This window comes from Primulina tabacum, chromosome 9 (assembly GCF_025594145.1).
Source record: "Primulina tabacum isolate GXHZ01 chromosome 9, ASM2559414v2, whole genome shotgun sequence".
NCBI lineage: Eukaryota > Viridiplantae > Streptophyta > Magnoliopsida > Lamiales > Gesneriaceae > Primulina > Primulina tabacum.
In genome coordinates, this window is record NC_134558.1 from 32,735,523 (window position 1) to 32,757,926 (window position 22,404).

At 34.2% G+C, this 22,404-nt stretch overlaps 1 protein-coding gene and 1 non-coding gene across 8 annotated transcripts; both read left to right on the top strand.

The window, feature by feature from the left end:
* Positions 1-73, top strand: TRNAV-UAC (transfer RNA valine (anticodon UAC)). Its single transcript has one exon. It is a non-coding gene; the product is annotated as a tRNA-Val (tRNA).
* Positions 74-11,775: 11,702 nt separating this feature from the next.
* Positions 11,776-15,654, top strand: LOC142555296 (uncharacterized). 7 transcript variants are annotated; one of them, XM_075666107.1, is made up of 7 exons: positions 11,776-12,154; positions 12,260-12,313; positions 13,223-13,307; positions 13,500-14,256; positions 14,635-14,740; positions 14,844-15,258; positions 15,339-15,654. In XM_075666107.1, the coding sequence occupies exons 1-7, from the start codon at positions 12,106-12,108 to the stop codon at positions 15,445-15,447; spliced, it is 1,575 nt and encodes a 524-aa protein (XP_075522222.1). In that variant the 5' UTR covers positions 11,776-12,105; the 3' UTR covers positions 15,448-15,654. The 7 variants fall into 7 exon arrangements, with proteins under 7 accessions (XP_075522222.1, XP_075522221.1, XP_075522223.1 ...); XM_075666106.1 differs by having other exon boundaries at positions 11,777-12,154; positions 12,260-12,322; XM_075666108.1 differs by having other exon boundaries at positions 11,779-12,087; positions 12,260-12,322.
* Positions 15,655-22,404: the final 6,750 nt, after the last annotated feature.

Consider the following 22,404-nt stretch of genomic DNA (forward strand, 5'->3'; position numbering starts at 1 on the left):
GTTGCTGTGGTGTAGTGGTTATCACGTCAGTCTTACACACTGAAGGTCCCCAGTTCGATCCTGGGCAGCAACATTTTGTTTCTCCATAAGCCGGGCCGGTCTGAACCGGGTTTTAGGTTCATTTTCTCGTAACGGATTCTTGCAAAGGCCCAAGAATAATTGGCAGCTGTTCATAATTTCAACTCTAGCTTCTTTTTTTTCCAACTCTCAAACTTAGGTGGCCTATTTTTTCAATGGCTCTTACTCAACACATACAATTATTTTTCATTATTTTATAAATAGTAATAAGATTTTCGTTACTTGCTTGTAATTCATCTAACATCAAGATTTCACATTTAGAACGATATTTCGAGTTTGAAATTCAATAACAATTATCTCCTCCACTCAAAAAAAAATGAGATTTTTGTTTCAATATAGATTCGAACTTATTTCTATCCCATATTAGAATATATTTATATCACTTATCACAATCATGTAAGCAGCACATACAATTTCAATGATCATGTCTAACTTTTGTGACACCGTTATTCAAACTCTTTCTGCAGTACTTGAAAATATCAACAAACATTATAGTGTACAAATACATGGTATATTGGATTACTATCGATAATATGAATTTAACAATGCCATGTTCTAAACACGATGGTAGAGGAATCAACCTATGTGTTTGGTTGATTTTTAATTGTACATTACAAGAGTCTACTGTCTACATAGTAATTAGCAGAGAAAACATTGTGATACTCCATGGATTGACCCATTATCCCTGGCTCATCCTTAGTCCAAATGGAAGACAGACTCATCACGGGCCTAGGTACACCCTCCTATAAATATCATGTTTGAGTGTTCAGTTCATTCATTCACTATATTATTTTTCAGCAGCACCCTTAGCTGCTCTCCACTTATATCCTCAATATCTGACTTGAGAGTCGGAAGGGACTACGTCGAGACACTCTCCTGACCTTTTCTAACGATCTTATTCATGATTTAAGTCTCAGGATAGGATATGATATATTTGTGAATTGACATAAATACTTTATATTTATGAATTGGCGTATATTTTTTTGAATGTATAAATTGCATGAGTCCTCTCGGTTGTTGAGTTTCAATTCATACATAGCACTTATTGCTTACCCAACCCCTTCAAGATAATGCTCATCCCCACGCATGAAAACTGCTTCCACTTTTGTTGTCTAAATATTATCTGATAAAGGGGCGATCGATCCACACTTACTTGACAATTCTGGAATATTTCTTTTTCGGGTTTTAATTTTTTTCTAAAATATTTAGATTAAGGTTCCATTTTCTTAAATATATATTTTTAAAGAGTAGGTCTCTTGTGAGATGGTCTCACGAATCTTTATCTGTGATATGAGTCAACCCTATCGATATTCACAATAAAAATTAATATTCTTAGCATAAAAAGTAATATTTTTTCATTGATGACTTAAATAAAAAATACGTCTCATAAAATACGATCTGTGAGACCGTCTCACATAAGTTTTTGTCATTTTTAAAATACTTTGAACAAATTAACTATATGTTTTTTTCTTTTTTGGTTCTTCATAAATGCAAAATTTCGTGGTTCTATACTCAATCGCTATTATGATATAAATTATGATATTATATACGTTGCTTACTATGTAATAAATAATATGTCTATTGAAACTGAATTTCGTATTGAGTTATATTCCGAAATTAATTAACGCTTAAAATAAGAAAGATGAAAAGAGTGTTGGATGCAATAATTGTCTCTGCTTGGTAGAGCGATCGAACCGTGGTGCTTGAGCTGCTGTGCGGTTTAAAAGATTTGAGTTGCACCATTACCACCAGCTATAGCTTTTGGTAAAGCGGTAAGCACTCGGTCCTACAAAAAGAAGGGTCAAATTACATGTTTTTACGTATTTTATCGTAAGATTAAGTGTTTGTCATTTTACCATAGACGGAATTGACCGCCCTCTCAACTACTCACAACTCTTCTGCTTATCTCTATTTAATCAAGAAAAAATATCTTAAAAATAATTTTAGCACTCTGCTCCCTTTAATTTAGTCAAAAAATCCCATGGTCTCACTAATTCTTAAATTAGGGTTTCATTAATTTAATAATTCAATTTTATTTACATACCAAAAACTACCAGCTCACTCGATCCAAAGACGCGATTGTTTAATAAAAATTATTTTACTATTATAAATTATTTTAATTGTGTTTTTAAAATAACAATAATGAAATTTGTCTAATAGAATTTTCTGAGCCCATCTCTGTATTTCATCGAAAGTTATATTTAATGATAATTATGTAAGTCAAATATTCTAAACCGTATAGTTAAAATTTTGTGTATCAATTAACGATCGCTCTCTTAAGAAGAACAATTGTTGCACATCAACATTTACTATTTGAAATTTATAAAAGCGTAGAAAACAAAGTATGATATTTCGGTGCTTAGTACGGGTTTTTTTCCCCATATTGTGGTACATTTCCAAAATTTCATCAAATTATAGTATTTTTGTGTGCTTTTATCAAACTAAAAATTAAATGATAAAAAAATAATTTAAAATTCACACGTTTTGCCGACCATGTCACTCTCATAGTCTCATTGTATGATATTTTTGGGATGTAATTTGTCCCATCCCAAAATGGTTGAGTTTTGTGCACAAAACCAAATGAGGGCACAAATCTTGTCCAATGGTCATAACTCTGGTTTATGTTCTCATTTATTGGTTACTTATGTTTTTGGGGGACAAAGGCTGCTTTTTCTGGTAAAAACTTTTAATATGGATTGCACTTTTTCCTGCTGATTTTGACCTTTTTAGTTGATTCGCCTCTTTATTTTTGTTTATTTAAAAAAAACAATTTTTATTTTTGTATTATCGATCTTGGGATTGACACAAAAAAGAGAGGAGAGGTTCTCTCATGTTTTCGAATAAAAAATTTCTAAACATTATTGACAAAATATCAATTTTATGTTTAGATAATTAAACTTTTATAAATTAATATATATGAGATAAAATTGAATAAAAGTATGATCATTTTGTCCCACAACTTAAAATATGTTGTTTTCCAATTAATGTTAAAAAACAATTTTTAATTTTCTACGTGTTCTATGATTTTTTAGAATTTTCAGAGTTCTATGATCCGCACCAACCATATCCATCTTTATGTTCATCGTTGAAGTAACACTCACATATTAGACGTGTTATGGCTTATCAAAATTGTACATTCACTATGTGAGTGTCACCTCAGCAGTGGACACAAATGTGTGTACGATGGGTTGGTAACATGTCAAAATTATATATATATATATAGTTTGATATGTTGCTCACTCATCATGTTCACATAATGTGCATTGATGATGTGATGTTTGTCTATCAAATGTAACAAAATATATCAAAATTATATATATAATATGTGAATGTTACCTTAGATATGTCCATAAAGATGGACACAGTGGGTGCACAATATATCAAAGTGTGTGTATGTGTGTTTATATATATTGTAGGATCGAGCGCTAACCGATTTACTAAAAGCTAAAGCTGTCGGTAACAGTGCAACTTAAATATTTTAAATCGTACAACATCTAAGCACAACTTTCCGATTGTTCTATCAAACATGAACAAATGTTGTACCCAAAAATCTATATCCTAATAATTGCACTCATTATAATCAATGAGAATCGAACCTGTTACCTTGACTCTGATACCAATTATAGGATCGAACGTTTGCCGCTCTACCGAAAATTGTACTTGATGGTAATAGTGCAATTCAAATGTTTTAAATCGTACATCAGCTTAAACAACATGTATAACAATATGAAAATATTAGGGAAAAAATGGACGACCGAACTCTTGTCTCTTAATCAAAGTTATAATCAATGTTAATAGTGCAACTCAAATCGTTAAAATTGTATAACATTCCAAACGTCACGTTTTGACCGCTTTCCAGCAAGACAATTATTGCACTAAAATAATCTATCTCCCAAAAATTGCACCCCTTGTAATATATTGTAATCAAAATTACGATCTTGACTTTGGTACCAATATAAGACTGAGTGTTTGTCATTTTACAAAAACCTATAACTGACGATAACAACGTAACTCAAATATTTTAAACCGTACAACAGACTAAAACGTCAAGTTTTGATCTTTATCCCAACAAGATAATTATTGCACACACAAATAATATTACCACCCGCCTAGCCAACGAGATCAATCGAAGCAACGTCATTAGATTGACGTACTAGAACTTCCAACGAGGTTACTCATTCCAATACTATTCTCAGTCATGTATAGTTAACTCAACATTCCTCTTTCCCAAGAGGTATATAAATAGGTTTTTGGGAGACTTGAACCCTCGAATTCATTCTAATAGCAATTGTTAGGATCAACTACGTACCACTAGGCCAACATCACCCTTCCCCAAGAAGCTTTAGTTGTTAATCAAGAAGCAAATTTATTTTCTTATACTCATGGGAGCGCATAGTGCACAATTGGGTGCTAATGTGTCGAGTTATTTGGCTCATGATTTCGAAGAGGTGCATGTCTATCTCTTGGTTCTGTCTCATATCCATTGGAGACCAGTATTACCTTTTTTCTACAGTTGTGCTTGTTCTCAGAAGAGATAGTATTGCCCGTTAAGATATGACATCTCTCTTTTACGGCCTAGCTATCCAACCAGAACAAGCGGTGCAACGTCAGTAGCTTAAGACACAAAAACTTCACAGGAGGTCACATATCTCAATACTACTCTCACTAATTCACGATTAACCAAACATTATTAAATCTTTGGGTTGCTATCAATAATATGCGATAATCGAGTAATTTTTGTATAACAAAAACTCAAATGAGATCGTCTCACGAATAAGGATAGCAACAGGTCGGGTTCAGGGTTGTTTAGTAAAACTCGAGACCCAACCCACCTATCAAAATTATATATATAATATGTGAATGTTATCTTAGATATGTATATAAAGATGGACACAGTGGGTGCACAACATATCAAAGTGTGTGTGATACGAATCCTCGTACGAATAAAAGGCAAGCACGAATATATAAATCGCACCCTCAATTCAATAACAAACAAGGAACGATTATTTTGTCCCGATCTTTCGAAACAAGTAACGATTTTGTGATATTCACCTCTAAGCGATTATAACTTAGCAACAAATATCAACGATAAAACAATTGAATTTCAAACGAACCTTCAAAGAACTTGTTTTGACAATCCGTGCGAAGAACAACCGACAAACGCCAGAAAGATGAAAATCTTTGATAAGTTTCATTTGGTTTTCTTCTTGTGAAGAACAAAGCTAAAAGCTTTGAAAATTGAGAGAACTCAATGTATTTGATATCAAACTTCAATTGTCTCGTTTTTTGTCATTACAATGCATTATATAATTAATAAAACCCATAAAAAATAGTGTAGAAAGCATTAAAGAAGATAACTAGCAACTTTGACACGGAAGTTGACAATAGACCGCGGGTGCGCTGCATACTGGACCGCGGGTGCGGTGTGGCTTCGGCTAAGTTCGAATAAAAGGACCGCGGGTGCGGTCATTGTAGGAGCGCGGGTGCGCTTGCCGTCCGCGGGTGCAATCCTGGCTTGACCGCGGGTGCGGTATAGCTACGGCAATATTCTCTTAAATTTGATTATCATGGACCGCGGGTGCAGTCCCTGAACTGGCGCGAGTGCGCTCCACCTTCAGCAATTGCACTTGAATAACATTCCAAAAACCTCCAATATTATTCCCATGATTCCCAACCTCCTCTAATTTAGACATCCAACTTGTAGGACTTCCTTGATAGCTCATCATGAGTCCTTGAAGTGCATCTTTAAACTTCTTACTTCGTTCCCTCGTTATAGATCCTTCGGGCAACTCCAACGACTCCCATGCTTTCTTTGGTGCTTGATCAACCACGTTTGCATCATTCTCCCCTTCTTGAAAAGGATTTGTCCTCAAATCTTGATCATCTCCTACATCAAACAACGAAAGATCACTAACATTAAAAGTAGAACTGACATTATACTCACCTGGTAGGTCTAATTTGTAGGCATTGTCGTTGATCTTTTCAAGCACTTGAAATGGTCCATCACCCCTAGGCAAGAGTTTTGAACGTCGCTTTTCTGGAAATCTTTCCTTCCTTAAGTGCAACCACACCCAATCTCCCTTTTCAAAAACCATCTTTTTCCTTCCCTTGTTGGCTTGCTTCGTGTATTGTAAATTCTTCTTCTCGATGTTATCCTTGACCTTCTCATGCAAATTTCTAACGAATTCAGCTTTCTTCTTGCCATCCATATTCAACATTTCACTCACAAGTAAAGACATCAAATCCAACGGAGTCAAAGGATTAAAACCATATATAATTTCAAATGGTGAATAATTCGTAGTAGAATGCACACTACGATTATAAGCAAACTCAACAAATGGTAAACAATCCTCCCAATTCTTTAAGTTCTTTTTAAGAATAACACGCAAAAGTGTTCCTAAAGTTCTATTGACAACTTCAGTTTGCCCATCCGTTTGAGGATGACATGTAGTAGAAAACAACAATTTTGTGCCAAGTTTAGCCCATAACGTTTTCCAAAAATAACTCAAGAATTTAACATCACGGTCCGAAACAATAGTCCTAGGCATGCCATGCAACCTAACGACTTCTCTAAAGAATAGATCCGCAATGTGAGATGCATCATCAGTTTTGTGACAAGCAATAAAATGAGCCATCTTAGAAAATCTATCCACAACAACAAATATAGAATCCCTCCCCTTCTTTGTCCTAGGCAACCCCAAAATAAAGTCCATAGAAATATCAACCCAAGGTTCACTAGGGACGGGAAGTGGTGTATACAAGCCATGTGGTTGTGTTTTAGATTTAGCTTGTCTACAAGTAATGCACTTATCACAAACACGCTCAACGTCACGTTTCATGTGTGGCCAATAAAAATGTTCATGCAATGCACTTAAAGTTTTAGCCACACCAAAATGCCCCATTAAGCCACCCCCATGTGCCTCCTTAACAAGTAATTCACGAATGGATGATCTAGGGACGCACAACCTATCTTCTTTAAACAAGAAACCATGATGCAAATAAAATTTGTCATGTGGACCATGCATACATGTTTCAAATACATTCTTAAAATCCTTATCTAGCACATATAATTCCTTCACATGCTCAAACCCCAAAACTTTAGACTCCAAAGTAGAGATTAGTACATACCTCCGTGATAATGCGTCAGCCACTACATTTTACTTACCTTGTTTGTACTTGATGATGTAGGGAAATGTACCTATGAATGCAACCCACTTGGCATGCCGCTTGTTCAACTTCTGCTGCCCCTTAAGGTACTTAAGAGACTCATGATCCGTGTGAATCACAAACTCTTTAGGCCTTAAGTAGTGTTGCCACACCTCCAAAGTCCTCACAAGCGCGTACAACTCATTGTCATACGTTGGATAGTTCAGCGCTGCTCCATTGAGTTTCTCACTAAAATACGCCACTGGTCGTCCTCCTTGCGTCAAAACACCACCAATACCTACACCTGAAGCATCACATTCAATTTCAAAAGTATTAGAAAAATCAGGCAAAACAAGTAAAGGCGCATTAATTAACTTTTGTTTAATAATATTAAAAGACTTCTCTTGCTCTGATACCAAATAGTACGAATCCTCGTACGAATAAAAGGCAATCACGAATATATAAATCGCACCCTCAATTCAATAACAAACAAGGAACGATTATTTTGTCCCGATCTTTTGAAACAAGTAACGATTTTGTGATATTCACCTCTAAGCGATTATAACTTAGCAACAAATATCAACGATAAAACAATTGAATTTCAAACGAACCTTCAAAGAACTTGTTTTGACAATCCGTGCGAAGAACAATCGACAAACGCCACAAAGATGAAAATCTTTGATAAGTTTCATTTGGTTTTCTTCTTGTGAAGAACAAAGCTAAAAGCTTTGAAAATTGAGAGAACTCAATGTATTTGATATCAAACTTCAATTGTCTCGTTTTTGGTAATTACAATGCATTATATAATTAATAAAACCCATAAAAAGTAGTGTAGAAAGCATTAAAGAAGATAACTAGCAACTTTGACACGGAAGTTGACAATAGACCGCGGGTGCGCTGCATACTGGACCGCGGGTGCGGTGTGGCTTCGGCTAAGTTCGAATAAAAGGACCGCGGGTGCGGTCATTGTAGGAGCGCGAGTGCGCTTGCCGTCCGCGGGTGCGATCCTGGCTTGACCGCGGGTGCGGTATAGCTTCGACAATATTCTCTTAAATTTGATTATCATGGACCGCGGGTGCAGTCCCTGAACTGGCGCGGGTGCGCTCCACCTTCGGCAATTGCACTTGAATAACATTCCAAAAACCTCCAATATTATTCCCATGATTCCCAACCTCCTCTAATTTATACATCCAACTTGTAGGACTTCCTTGATAGCTCATCATGAGTCCTTGAAGTGCATCTTTAAACTTCTTACTTCGTCCCCTCGTTATAGGTCCTTCGGGCAACTCCAACGACTCCCATGCTTTCTTTGGTGCTTGATCAACCACGTTTGCATCAATGTGTATGTGTGTTTATATATATTGTAGAATCGAGCGCTAGCCGCTTTATCAATGTTAATAGTGTAACTCAAATCGTTAAAATTGTACAAAATTCCAAATGTCACGTTTTGACCGCTTTCCAGTAGGACAATTATTGCACTAAAATAATCTATCTCCCAATAATTGCACCCCTTGTAATATATTGTAATCAAAATTGCTATCTTGAATTGATACCAATATAAGACCGAGTGTTTGTCATTTTACCAAAAGTTATAACTGACGATAACAACACAACTCAAATATTTTAAACCGTACAACAGACTAAAACGCCAAGTTTTGATCTTTATCCTAGCAAGACAATTATTGCACACACAAATAATATTACCACCCACATAGCCAACAAGATCAATCGAAGCAACGTTAGTAGATTGGCGCACTAGAACTTCCCACAAGGTCACTCATTTCAGTACTATTCTCGCTTATGTATGCTTAACTCAACATTCCTCTTCCCCAAGAAGTATATAAATAGGTTTTTGGGAGACTTGAACCCATGAATTCATTCTAATACCAATTGTTAGGATCAAATGCATACCACTAGGCCAACATCCCCTTCCCCAAGAAGCTATAGTTGTTAGTCAATGAGCAATTTTATTTTCTTATACTCATAGGAACGCATAGTGCACAATTGGGTGCTAATGAGTCGAGTTATTTGGCCCATGATTTCGGAGATGTGTATGTCTATCTCTTGGTATTGTCTTATATCCATTGGATATCAGTCTTATCCTTTCTCTACAGTCGCGCTTGTTCTCATAAGAGATAGTATTGCCCGTTAAGATATGACATCTGTCTTTTATGGCCCAGCTATCCAATCAGATCAAGCAGTGTAACGTCAGTAGCTTGAGAGACAAAAACTTCACAGGAAGTCATCTATCTCAATACTACTCTCACTCATACATGATTAACCAAACATTATTAAATCTTTCGGCTGCTATCAATAATATGCGATAATCGAGTAATTTTTGTATAACAAAAACTCAAATGAGATCGTCTCACGAATAAGGATAACAACATGTCGGAGTCAGGGTTGTTTGGTAAAACTCGAGACCCAACCCACCTATCATTGAACCTGCCCGCCCTGCCCTCCCCTTGAACCTGGCAGGTACAATCCGAATTGTACTAGTGAACCCATCAAATTTATTTTTTTATACATATTTTTTTTCAAATACAAAATAAAAAAATGGATAAATTGGGGCCCACCTTGGATCTAGGGCGGATCTGGCTAAAATTGGGACCAAACTTGGACCCGTTTAGGCATGTCTAAACCTATCCGTCGGGACGGGTTTATTACTGACCCGACCTATTGTCATCTATACCCACGAATTAATTTTGTGAAACAAATCTTATGCTCGACCCGACTCATGAAAACATATTATTTTTTATTTCGAAAACATATTTGCACTTCTATGTACGGATCTGAACGGCATATATTACAAATATAATTATGTGAGATTGTCTCGTAAAGAAACATGCCGTTTTCGCATAGTGATGAAAGTTAGAATTAAAAATAATGATTATTATAAGATTTGGAAAGATTGAAAATATATTTTCTAGGTAAACTATAGTAGAAATAAAAATATAATATTAGATTTTATTTTTGAGGAAGTGTAAATTAAAATGACGAGTTGCCAGTTTTAATTTAATTAATTAAAACTTGATCTCTACTCAACCTTGCATTGACAAAGTATAAATAATATTTAGTCAACAAGCAACTTGCATGCCCTCGACTCAACTACTTGACCGTTTAAAAAACTAAATAAATATTGTCCTTAAAAAAAATAAAAATAAAATTACACACACAAACATGTGTTTTTCGTATAATCTGCAGTAATAATTCGCAAGCACTAAATTTTATTATACCACGTTTCATTTTTTTTTTAAAAAATAAACTGAAACTGAATTTCAATAATTTACAAAGTAACCGATTGTGGTGACATAAATATATGTTAATTAACATTTTGACCGAAGTAAAATAGAAAACGCCATTTAAATTGAATTAGGTTGATAATAATGAACTTTCGAGTAATATGTTCTTGAAAATTTTATATTTTGAGCACCAACTTGATTAAATTATAAAATTTTTTCATCTGATATAATGATAATGAAACTTAACATATTGCTAAAACCAAAAGTTTTCGGGAACAACAAAAATCCACGCAATGAGAAAGATCGACACGAGACATTTAGATTGCAAAATGATTAAAAAAAAATTGAGCTACAACGTCACTATCCGTTATATTTTTTGTAAATTTGGTCATCCTAAAGATGATTGTAAAAATTGATATATAACATTTTAAAAAAAAATAAAATAAAAATTGATATATAAATTCTTGATTTAAATGTAGCAGTAACTCGTTTAAAATAGCAAGAGATCGCGTGGGAGGTGCCATGACCAATTAAGTATTTAATACTTTTGGATGGGAAAGGACGACGACAACAATAATAATAAACCCAAAAATTCGATGCCTTACAGTTTCTTAGACCATACTGAACACGATTATACCAACCATTGATGAAAATAATAAATTATAAAATAAGTAACAAATGGAATTTCAGTGTAGCTTTGCCTTTGACTTGAATTTTTATTTTAAAAAAATATATTTTGCCACCTTAAAAATAAAGAATTATGTTCCATTCAATTTTTTTTTTTTTTAATATAACAACCAATTCCAGAGTCAGACTTTCCCACTATAATATATTTGTGGGAGTATACATGCAAAGCAAGTGACACCTACCGAATTTATATATATATTGATATTATGTCTTTATGATATCCTCTTTCATGTCTATCAATGAGATATTATACGTCTAACATATATATAATTTTGGTCCAAAAAACGAGTGACATTTTATGATAAGAGTAGGTCTCTTGTGAGGCGATCTCACGAATCTTTATCTGTGAGACTAGTCAATGCCTATCGATATTCATAATAAAAAATAATAATCTTAGCATAAAAAGTAATATTTTTTTATAGATGACTCAAACAAAAAATTCATATCATAAAATATGATTTCGTGATATCGTTATGGCAAATTTTTGTCATATAATAATATTAATGTTACAAAACGAGACTTTCGGACCAAACGCATTTATGTAACATAATATTTATTGTGAAACCTCCGATATTAAATGCCAATTTAAACCGACACCACACTGCTCCAATTATTACCCGACTGTTATACATACATGATTCTGTATCTACACACACAGAGGGAGAGAGAGAGAGAGAAGCGGAAGGTGTTGACTATCATCGCTTGATCGCTGTCTACGCACACAAAGCGTGTATCGTACAGCGCAAATCCATTTCACTCGCTCTCTCTTTCTCTAGGAATTTCTGTGCAGAGGAAGAGGTGTGTATCTATCTGTATCTAAAACATTTCTGTATCGTTGAGCAAATCAAACGGCGTGATGATGTGTCGTTTATGCGGCTGATGTTTCGTTTGATGCGTACAAATTCTTTGTTCAAGGAGCTGAATCGCAGCTGAGGTTTGTTATTGATTCTTGATGTTTAGATCCCCGTCTAGTAGTCGCTCGTTTGTGATAAAATTTGGAGGTGTGCTATTTTTATATTCTTCTGGGTTTTTTTTCGGAGTTTTTTTTAAACTGATTAATTTCTGAAACATCAAAGTGATTTTTTTATTTTATTTTAAATTTTCAGGACTTTGTGAAATCGGAAAGGGGGAAAGTCTGTTTCTTGATGTTGATCGAGCGGGTAATTCAGGTACTTCAATTTTGGGCTCTTTTTTATTCACTTACGTGTGGGGAAAATATGTGGGTTTTGCTTCTGAATTTGATTTTCTGGTTTTCTTTTACATGGGGGGTTTTGGATGGGCGGTGCCGTTTTTGCATTTAAAATTTCGGAGATTTGATAAAGCAAATCTGTCTGACTTTGTTCTCTTTTTGTAAGTGAGATTATGGAATGGTTAAAAACTTAAAAGATTTAAAAAAGTTATATAAAATTAGGGTCTAGTTTAGATCTGGGAGGTAGAGGACAAATGATGTGGGGATTGGGGTTTTGACTTAAAAATAAAAAAAGTTTGAAGTGTGAGTATGTGTAATTCTTTTAGCTGCTGGATGTTTGAAGAACGGGTGACTTTTTCTTGTCCTCTTCTTTTACTTTAGACGAAGGGAAGATTCCAAATGGTAATAAGTATATTGTTCAAGAAAGTTAACAAGAAAAAAGGTTAATTTCTTGTTCTTTCTTTATCTCAAAAGTATCGAACATTATTTTTCACGATATCCAGGTACATTTTAAAAATTCTAAGCTGCGACTTTTACTGTTTCACTCTACGATAGTTAAAGAAATCAGTTCGGAAGTTATGTTTTCCATATTTATATTCACCTTCAAATTTAACTCTAGTAGTCAAGAAATCTGAACTGCTAGAATCATGAGGCTTTTGCTATGTATGTGCTTGATTTACTTTTTCTTGCGATTTTTACTCATTCGGGGCGGATCATTTCTTCAAGTTACTGGCTTTCAGTAGAATATATTTAGTTCTTTGTTTTGGCAAATTGTTTTTACTTTGATCACCAATGACATATTGTAATTATGTTCTGTTATGAAATTATTTTTTTTGTCGTTTTTCATCCGCTCTAACTTTGCCAACATTCTGACTGGCAGAATGTTTTGAGTTTTATGTGCCTGCCTATGGACAACCGCTGAGATTTTTCCAAACAATTCCAAGTGAAATGAAGCATGAAACTTGGTAGTGCCCGTTTTTATAAAATTTAATCTTGATTAGTTTTTCATGCTACAAGTTTTCTAACTACACGAGTACTTCTATGCCTTTCCAAACTTCTGAATGGGTGAAAAGTGAATTGTCCTGCAGATTTTAAGCCTTTGTTTTGCATCCTCTTTGTTTCTAAGCCTTTTCTAAACCATTTAAATGCAATGACAGTGTTTTCGATGTAGAAGAGCAAAAGATGAACTTGAAGGAAAATCAGAATGCAACATTTTATGATTCTAAAAGTTTTGGGAAGGAAGCATATCCCCTGGCCTTTGAAGGTAATGGAGTATGCCAAATAAATGTTTGCAGAAGGACAAATGATCCTATTGCATTTGAGGGAAATGGTGGAGGCAAGCATTGGAACATAAATATTGTTAGTGATCTTTCAAACAATTGTGAACGTGGAAGGTCAGATTCTCCTAGAAAGTCTTCTGCAGCACAAGACGAAGAAAAGTTGCAGAGCAGCCCGGCTCTTGAATTATTCAATGCCGATAAGAAAAGTGAATTGAGGGATTTTGGCTCACCACAAATGACTACTTCAGACTTGGAGAAAGATTCCGACTTTTGTACTGACAAAAACATATTGGGATGTGAATCACATGAGTTGAATGTACGCGACAAAGAGATTAATTTTCATGTTGTGAAGGACATATGCATTGATGAAGGGATGCCTACAAAGGACAAAAATTTGATCGAAAGTTGTAAAGATGATCAACCTGGTGCAGAAGGAGAGGCCAATGTGTTTGTTATATCAAATGGATTAGAGGCGGCATCTTTAGGAAATACCAGAAGCGTTGGTGAGACTGAATGTGGAAATATTGGAGTGTGCTATGATGAATTACTTGCTCAATGCAGGTCAAAATCGCCCTCAGGAAAATTATCTGCTGTTGACAGTGCTAAAAATTGTGAAATGGAGGACTCAATGCTGGTAGGTGAAACAAACTGTGTTGGTAGCGATAATTCAAAAAAGGAATCTTATGTAGATAGCAAACTTCCCGTTCAAGAGTTTGGTACACTGAGTTTCCTTTGTTCTTTTCTCAAATCTTTGGATGCCTAGGGGAATAAAGCTGTAGAACAGCATAATGAAGTATGTGCCACTAACTGTGCACTGGTTCTGCATTTACATATTAGTTGTCTTATATACAGATCTGAAATCTGAATTTTTTGTTTTAGACAATTTGATAGCAACTATTTGTAATTTTACTTGTCATGTTCTACAATAGCATGCTGCATTCTGTTCTAGACTCAAATCTCAATTGATTTTACCTCAAGACTATGCTAACATGCACATGCAATTTACTTACAGATTTTTTCAGGAGAAGAAGGTTCAAAGATTCCAGAATCGGCAGTAGAAGTAGAATCAGAAGCTGGAGCGAAGGAAGATATGGAACCCAACATCGTATCGTACAACAGTAAGATAGTAGGAGGAAGCATTACCTTCAGTTTCAATTCCCCTGAACAAATGGTCTCGAACAGAGCAAACTGAAAACTTAAAGGTACATTTTATTGAATCAGGGAAAGTGCATGCTCATATAGATGGAACTGCTGACAATATATCAGATAGTTCGTTAGCTCAATGCGCTAGCATTAAGGACAACGCCACAGGAGATGCTCAAGAACAATCCATTGATGTTAAGAATGAGGATTCTGATAGGTCCTCTGACGTTATCCTAGTTCAGCACGGCAACAACAAGGACATGGAAAACGAAATGACTCGTGATGGCCGAGGTATAGAGCAACATTCTATAAACCACGGGCATAAGAATTCCGATGAGGTTTCAGTCGTAAGCCAACTTCGACATGACGAGGGAGAATCAAGCTTCACTGCTGCTGGTCTTATTACTTTTTCAGGGCCAATAGCAAATTCTGGGAGCCTCTCCCTTCGATCTGATGGCAGCGCTGCCAGTGGCCGATCATTTGCTTTCCCAATGTAAAATTCTTCTTATTGTCTTTACAGTTCCTACCCTGTTGACATTTTTGGTTATATTGGTTTATTTGTTTCATCTACAGATTACAATCTGAATGGAATAGCAGTCCTGTAAGAATGGCGAAAGCCGATAGGAGACATTTCCGGAAACAAAAAGGTTGGAGATCAGGCCTTCTTTGCTGTAGATTCTGAAGGTCTTCTTTTCATCTTAGGTTATTAGGGTGCAGTTATACACTAAGGTGATCTCTTAAAATTTTAAGAACAAGCCCAATAGGCCTCTAAGTCCAACATTTGATTGGTGCCAGTTTCAAAGAGAGCGCCTGTAAATTTGTGTAGCTTCAACAAGAATAGTTTATTTGGTTCTTTGGTTTGGAAATCTAATGAAGCATAATTGGTATCTTTAAGGTATTGATTTGTGAGGTCTCCAAGCAAGCACATACAGGTTTAGTGCAATCCTTCTTAAATAATGTGTACTACATGATTTTAGTATTAATATAATATATAATATTTACTGATTATAAAAAGAACTTGTGTACATCATAGTTGATAATGACATACAAAAATTGTATTTAGAAAAATTCAAGTTGCTGTTATTTTGAATAATTAATATAGAAAAACTATGTATTTATATTTATAACTGTCCCACCAACCCTAATTTTTTGATGAGTTTACACAAAAATCTACTCTCGAATTTTGTTTTAGATAATCGATCAATCATCTCATTTTAAAACAAAAATTTGTAATACATCAATATTTTTTTGTTTTATAGTGAAGTGGTCGATCGATTATCTTATATAAACACAAGAATAGGTCTCTTGTGAGACGGTCTCACGAATCTTTATCTGTGAGACGGGTCAACCACCGATATTCACAATAAAAAGTAATACTCTTAGCATTAAAAGTAATATTTTTTCATGAATGACTCCGCTCACAAAATACGATCCGTGAGATCGTCTCACACAAGTTTTTGTCTACACACAAACACGTCTCATCTTTCTATTTTCATCTCAGCTTGATTGATATGTGTAGCTACTTGTACATTTCAATATAACATCACTATCCCACATGCATTTTTTGCTGTATCGGTATCGTGCATGAGTTGCGTGTATATTAATCAGTTATTTTTTTTTATAAATATATTTGTTTCCAAAAATTATATCAAGATATATAGTATAGAATGATTCACTAGATTATTGTTATTGTATTAATTAATAAGTAAGAGTTGTGTATCTCTTTTCATAATTTCAATAATATACTCCTTGTTACTTTCAAAAAAAAAATAATAATACACTCCTTGTTCTTTCGTGGAAAGTAATAAATGTTAGAAACCACCTCAAAAACCACCTGCACAAAATTTAGAGTCGTGATTTACTTTGATATTTTAAAGCTAAAGTTAACATGAATTATTAAAGTACTTATAATAAATTATATATTTTAGATTTATGTACAATAACAGGTAGTGCACACATGCATGGTGCTATTTATTTATTTATTAATTTATTTTTATGACACGAGAACTCACTGTCACTACGATTCGGTACATTTTAGGTACACCTCTGGACTAATGCAATAGGCTGCAAACCAAGTTAGTCAGTTAAACTACATTTGATAAGTCATGTGTGACAGACTCGTTTGAGAAAATGTTGACAAAGAGAATCAGATTCTTGACAAGTTACCGAATGTTTACGTACTCCATCAACTCGAACGTACTTTTGGAAGCTTGAATCGTGGTAACTAGCTGCCATTGCTATCATATATAGGAAAGAAACTATGGATTTATTAAAACTTTTAGCTTCATTTTGTTACATGTTAGTGCACTGCGCCTCCGACCAAGTACATCTGCACAGCCAAAATGATGCCAAGTACAGTACAGCTTCTTCATCTTCACTGCAAAGAAAACTGAAACTCAGTGAAAAACCAACTGAGGCGGAACTGGTTAAAGGAATTGCTGACAAAAATGTTGTCCCAGACAACAACAACTTGAAGAATATCGATGGAGCTTCATCAGGTAAGGAAAAGAGGTTCTTTTTCAACGACTTTACAATTCCCCGGCGTCGTTGAATCATCATTTCGCGTATAACATGAGTGGGTTAGGATTTATTGTTTGCAAGTATATATCCCTTCGTGTACATCAGATATATATGGTTTCAATGGCATAAACCATTACCGATATGCTTATATGCATGCATTTAGTCAATTTTTTTTTCAATATTTTGGATTCATGCCTCAATCACAAACACACACACACACACACATATATATATACTTGAAGATCCTTATTTATTTTGGGTGTTCTTGGTTTTGCGTAATATTCAAAATTAAAATTCTCATATCTGATCATGCGTGACATTTATTCAGGTAACAATCTCACCCAAAACAAGAGAAGAAAATGCGATGCATGCAAAAGAAAAAAGTGAATGAAGAAAAGGGTCCAAGGAATGAGAATATATATTTTACGATGGATTATCCTTCTCGATGTCCGGAAGAACATTTAGACCAATTCAATTTGCTAATATATTCTATATCTATACTTCTGTTTCTATATATATATCTATATAATTATAATATAATTAATATAATTAATTAATTGACCCTTATCTAAGTTAGAAATTTGTTTTCACTGTGGTTTTGATCATGCAGATGAATATGATCATCGAGGAAACTTTGAGACTGTATCCTCCAGTACCAGCAATCAAAAGAAAGGTGGAAAAGGAAACCAAACTGGGATTGTGAAAGCAACCAACAACCACGCGGATGCATTTTTGCCTTTTGGGTTCGGACCAAGAACATGTGTTGACCTGAATTTCGCCATAGTGTGGAAGCGAAAATCTCCCTTTCCATGATTCTTCAACGCTACAGATTCGTGTTTTCACCCGGTTATGTTCACTCTCCTGTTCAGATTTTCATGGTTCATCCGCAACACGTAGTTCAAGTTATCCTGCATAGAATTTGATCTACCATCTTTCACATGAATTTGTAAATTGGGAATGCACGGAACACTGAAGATATATGGAGTTCTTTATCTTCTAGTAATATTCATATATAGTGTTTGATTCACAATGTTTAAAAATAAACAAATTTCGAAAGGAAACGAAACAAAATTCACTTGCAATACAATGAAAAAACATCTCATTAAAAGGTGTACGAAGTAGTTGAGTTGGTAAGCGTATGATCAATGGTCAGGAGTTTGATTTCTTTTATAAACATTTTTTGAGTGAACATATCACATAGTGTTTGTCTAAAGTGATTTACTTGGTTAGTGTGATTTACCGGATATTAGATAATGGTTTATCCAACGCACAGACTACTAGATTAGCTGGAGGTTTACCCAATCCGCACCGAACGGTACCGGTTGCATGTTCCATCGTAGAGCGTGTGAATGACTGATCAAATTATCATGAGTTTGATTTTCATAATCAACATTTTTTCAGTCGCGTCTGTATAATTCAACTTGTGTATACATGGTTTTAAGTCTATTATATTAAGTCCGAACATTTAATTTTAGTGTCACGCCCCGAAACCGAGACGTTGATGACATCCGACATTGTTTAACAATTTTATGGAAAACAATAAGCCTCGTAGCAAATAGCTAAAAGCAATCTAATTCATAAAATAACATTGTCTTTACATATGTGAAATACAAATATTACGGAGCTGTTCTTACAAAGAAAAGTGCGAAATGCAGAAGCGTATAAGTTATAATCATGAAATCAGGGACTTGGTATTCATAACTCCAGATTTCTTCACCAGTCTCAAAATTGATCTTGTTCTGTCTCTTCCACCTCTTCTTCATTATTATCTAGGGAAGGACGTAAGGGGGTGAGCGTTTTGAGAAATACTCAGCAAGTGGAGACCGATCGAATATCATAATAACCAGTTATACACACACACACACAGATATATATATATATATAAAAGTTATCATTTTTCAAAGCAGAAGACAAAAACGAAACAGACAGAGTTTAGAACTTATATCAGACGATCAGATCATATCAAATAGAACAGAATCTTAACAGAACAAAATCTTATCAAATCAAAATCACATACTGAACACATATCTTATAATAATGACCATGTTCTATCCTTGATATTGGGCTCCCTTTGGGGCCTTCTCCTATAAATGGGTTTTTTCTAGGTCTTTTCCCGCATCCGGGCTCCCTCTTAGGTCTTTTCTTATAGACAGGCTCTTTCTGGGGCTTTTTTCCTCAAAAGCTTTCTCAATGCGCCATTATTTGAATCATTTCAAACATACTTATCTATTGGGACGAAACAGACAGATCGAACGGATCAAATCGAAACAGGCGGAACGAATCGGACCGGAACAAAACTTAGTAAAAGATGCAAATGCGAAGCAAACGATTCAACACAAAACATACAGTATACGATCGGATTTTAACACATACATAAGCCTTTAAAACATATATAAGCCCACTTACAGTAATTCAAAAATGTGGTTCAAAACTTGCTTGATTCTTGAATAAAAACTTGGTCGATCTTGGACAACACTTGGATGTGAATTGGATATTGTCTTGAGTAGGTCTTGAATGAAATTCTCGAGCAGAATAATGCATTGGGTACGCTTGGTTGCTACCTGAAACGATTTAGCACAACAGCTCCTTCCTTGCTTTAGAGTGGCCGAAATTTGGAGGATTTTGTGGGAGTTTTTGGTGTGTCACTTCTCACCACGTGATGTGGTACTTATAGGTATAAAAAATGGTAGGTCTTCCCCCCATTCAGCAGAATTTGTCCTTCAAATTGCCCAAGAATGATGGTACATGTAATCTCAAAGTGATCAAAGTTTATCTGCAACCAAGGGTCTCAGTTAGTGCACTTAATGACCACTTCTTGCATCATTAATATGTCCAATCTTTTAGCTCATCACTTGGCTATATTTTATTTATTTATTTAGGACATAAGAATGAAGCTTTTTTTGAGCTAAAGTTCAAGTTCATAAGGTATGGGTTTGTGAAGGATCGATTGCTTGGATGAACATGATGTTTATTTAATTAAATAAACTTCCTTAACTTCCTTGTATTTTACATTTAAGTACAATCGGTTGTAAACTGACCGGTTGAACTGGTCAGTTGGGCTTTCCATTAGTTGAGCACTTCATCAGTTGGCCGGGCTTCTGAAGGTCTTCTGTTGAATTACCTAACAACCGATCAATCGGTTGAATTGTTCTTCGATACATCAGTTGAACTGATTCAGCTTGGGCAATCAGTTGACACTATCAATTGGCAGTTCTCGAAAGCTTCAGGTTAGGCGAGATAACTGATCAGTTCGACGTCTGATCATTTACAGTATCCTGCGCACTACGATGATACATTAGTAACAAAATAACAAGTTTTGTTAACATCAAAATCAAGATTGCGAACAAGAAATGTTCCAACATTTTGCATCCTCGAGATATTCGACTTTGATCTTGCGGTTTTTGTGATGCTCCAAGCTCTACTATGCTGAATTTTTCACACTTTGAGCTAAAATTTCAAGTCCAATATAATTGTTGAGCTTTTAATTTGATAAACTTGAGCTAAAACTCTCGAGTTTATTGTTTGCGTGATTTGTTTCGAAAATCCGAGTCCTTACATTTAAAATATTTTATTTTAAATAATTTTGGTTGTTTGTTTTGTAATTTTAATTTTTTTTATGAGAATACTTATATGATACTGAATATGTCAACGCCATATAAATGTCATGTCTGTGTCACATACGTGGGACGGAAAAGTAAGTGAAATTACGAACAACAAAAAAAATTTGGACTAGAACCAAAATGGCAAAATGTAACCATGTAAATGATCCAAAATGAAATTTCCCGGAGAAAAGATGAATAGAATTCAACATATTATAAGAATAGATGAGATACAAGTGCTAATTAAATTATTTACAAGTTGGATGCATGGAGACATTTTTGCCTAAGTATTGCATTAATTAATTAAAGCTGAAAACAAGATCATGTTCTCTATATTAAATAATCTCGAAACTTCGAGTACAAAAAATTGGAGTGGGACAGCTTTTTTGATATATTTTGGTTATTTTTTTAAAATAATTAATAGACACTCACTCTAATTATTGGATGCAGCAGTATTTATCTGATAAAATAGCAGATATTTTTAATTGAAAAATTCATCATATAAACCAATATTTTTAATTTAAAAATTAGAAATAAATGAAATTATTATTATTATTATTATTATTATTATTATTATTATTATTATATTATTTTGGGAGTTTTCAATTTTATTTTAAAATTTCTAGATTTTGTTTCGAGGTTCCTTTAAACCTTTGATAAGTTAAAATTAAGCAAAACGTGAGAAGATGTCATCTCCAATTTTCAAGTCCCCGTTAAAAAAAAAAATTGGAATATAAATAATAGGAAACAATTGATTCAAATTTGAATTTTCATTTTAAAGGAAAGTGTTCAGAATTCTGATCAAAATATTGTATTCGCGAATAGAAAGAAAAAATCAATATAAAAAATAAATTTACAATTATAATTTTCTAACATTCATATAATTTTCTAACATTCATACGACTCGAAATTAAAAATTATAATAATGGAAAATAATTTAATTATCAATAAATAGTGGGCAAATACTCCCTCTCATCAAACTTTAACTTTTTTCTTACTCACGACTCCTTCAAATTTTTGTTTGAGTGACCCAATTTTTTAGTATTTTCAAAAATATCCTCGATCTTCGTAATTATGGTACGTAACATTGCTTTACCTATCGAGCCTTTTCTTAAATATATATAGTACTAAAACATGCAACTACGTAAGATTTTCAACCTATATATCATGTTCAGATTATCGCTATATATATATATATCTCATCTTGCTTCCGTATAATAAATTGAACAATTTACCTCTTTCACCAGAGTGCCGTATCCACGTGGTTTTACAGACTGCTCCTCACAGCCTAACTGATATTTTACAACACTATAATTGATATTTAACAACACTATAAGATCGTTTTTTACCTCTTTGATAATTGATATTTTACAACACTATAAGATCGTTTTTTAATAGGAAAATTACTTAAGTCTTTAAACATTTTATAAATTCAGCTAGAACACTCTTTAGTATTTGGGAGTATATACGTTGAGAAAATTACTTCGATATCCAATTTCAATTAAAAAAAATCGAGTAGT

What these genes read in the sequence shown, in the direction of transcription:
- LOC142555296 (XM_075666106.1), top strand. Translation starts at nt 12,106, where the DNA reads ATGTTTAGATCCCCGTCTAGTAGTCGCTCGTTTGTGATAAAATTTGGA. An exon ending in AAATGGAGGACTCAATGCTG is followed by an intron (nt 14,257 to 14,634) that starts GTAGGTGAAACA and finishes ATTTACTTACAG; the next exon opens with ATTTTTTCAGGAGAAGAAGG. An exon ending in CAACATCGTATCGTACAACA is followed by an intron (nt 14,741 to 14,843) that starts GTAAGATAGTAG and finishes TTATTGAATCAG; the next exon opens with GGAAAGTGCATGCTCATATA.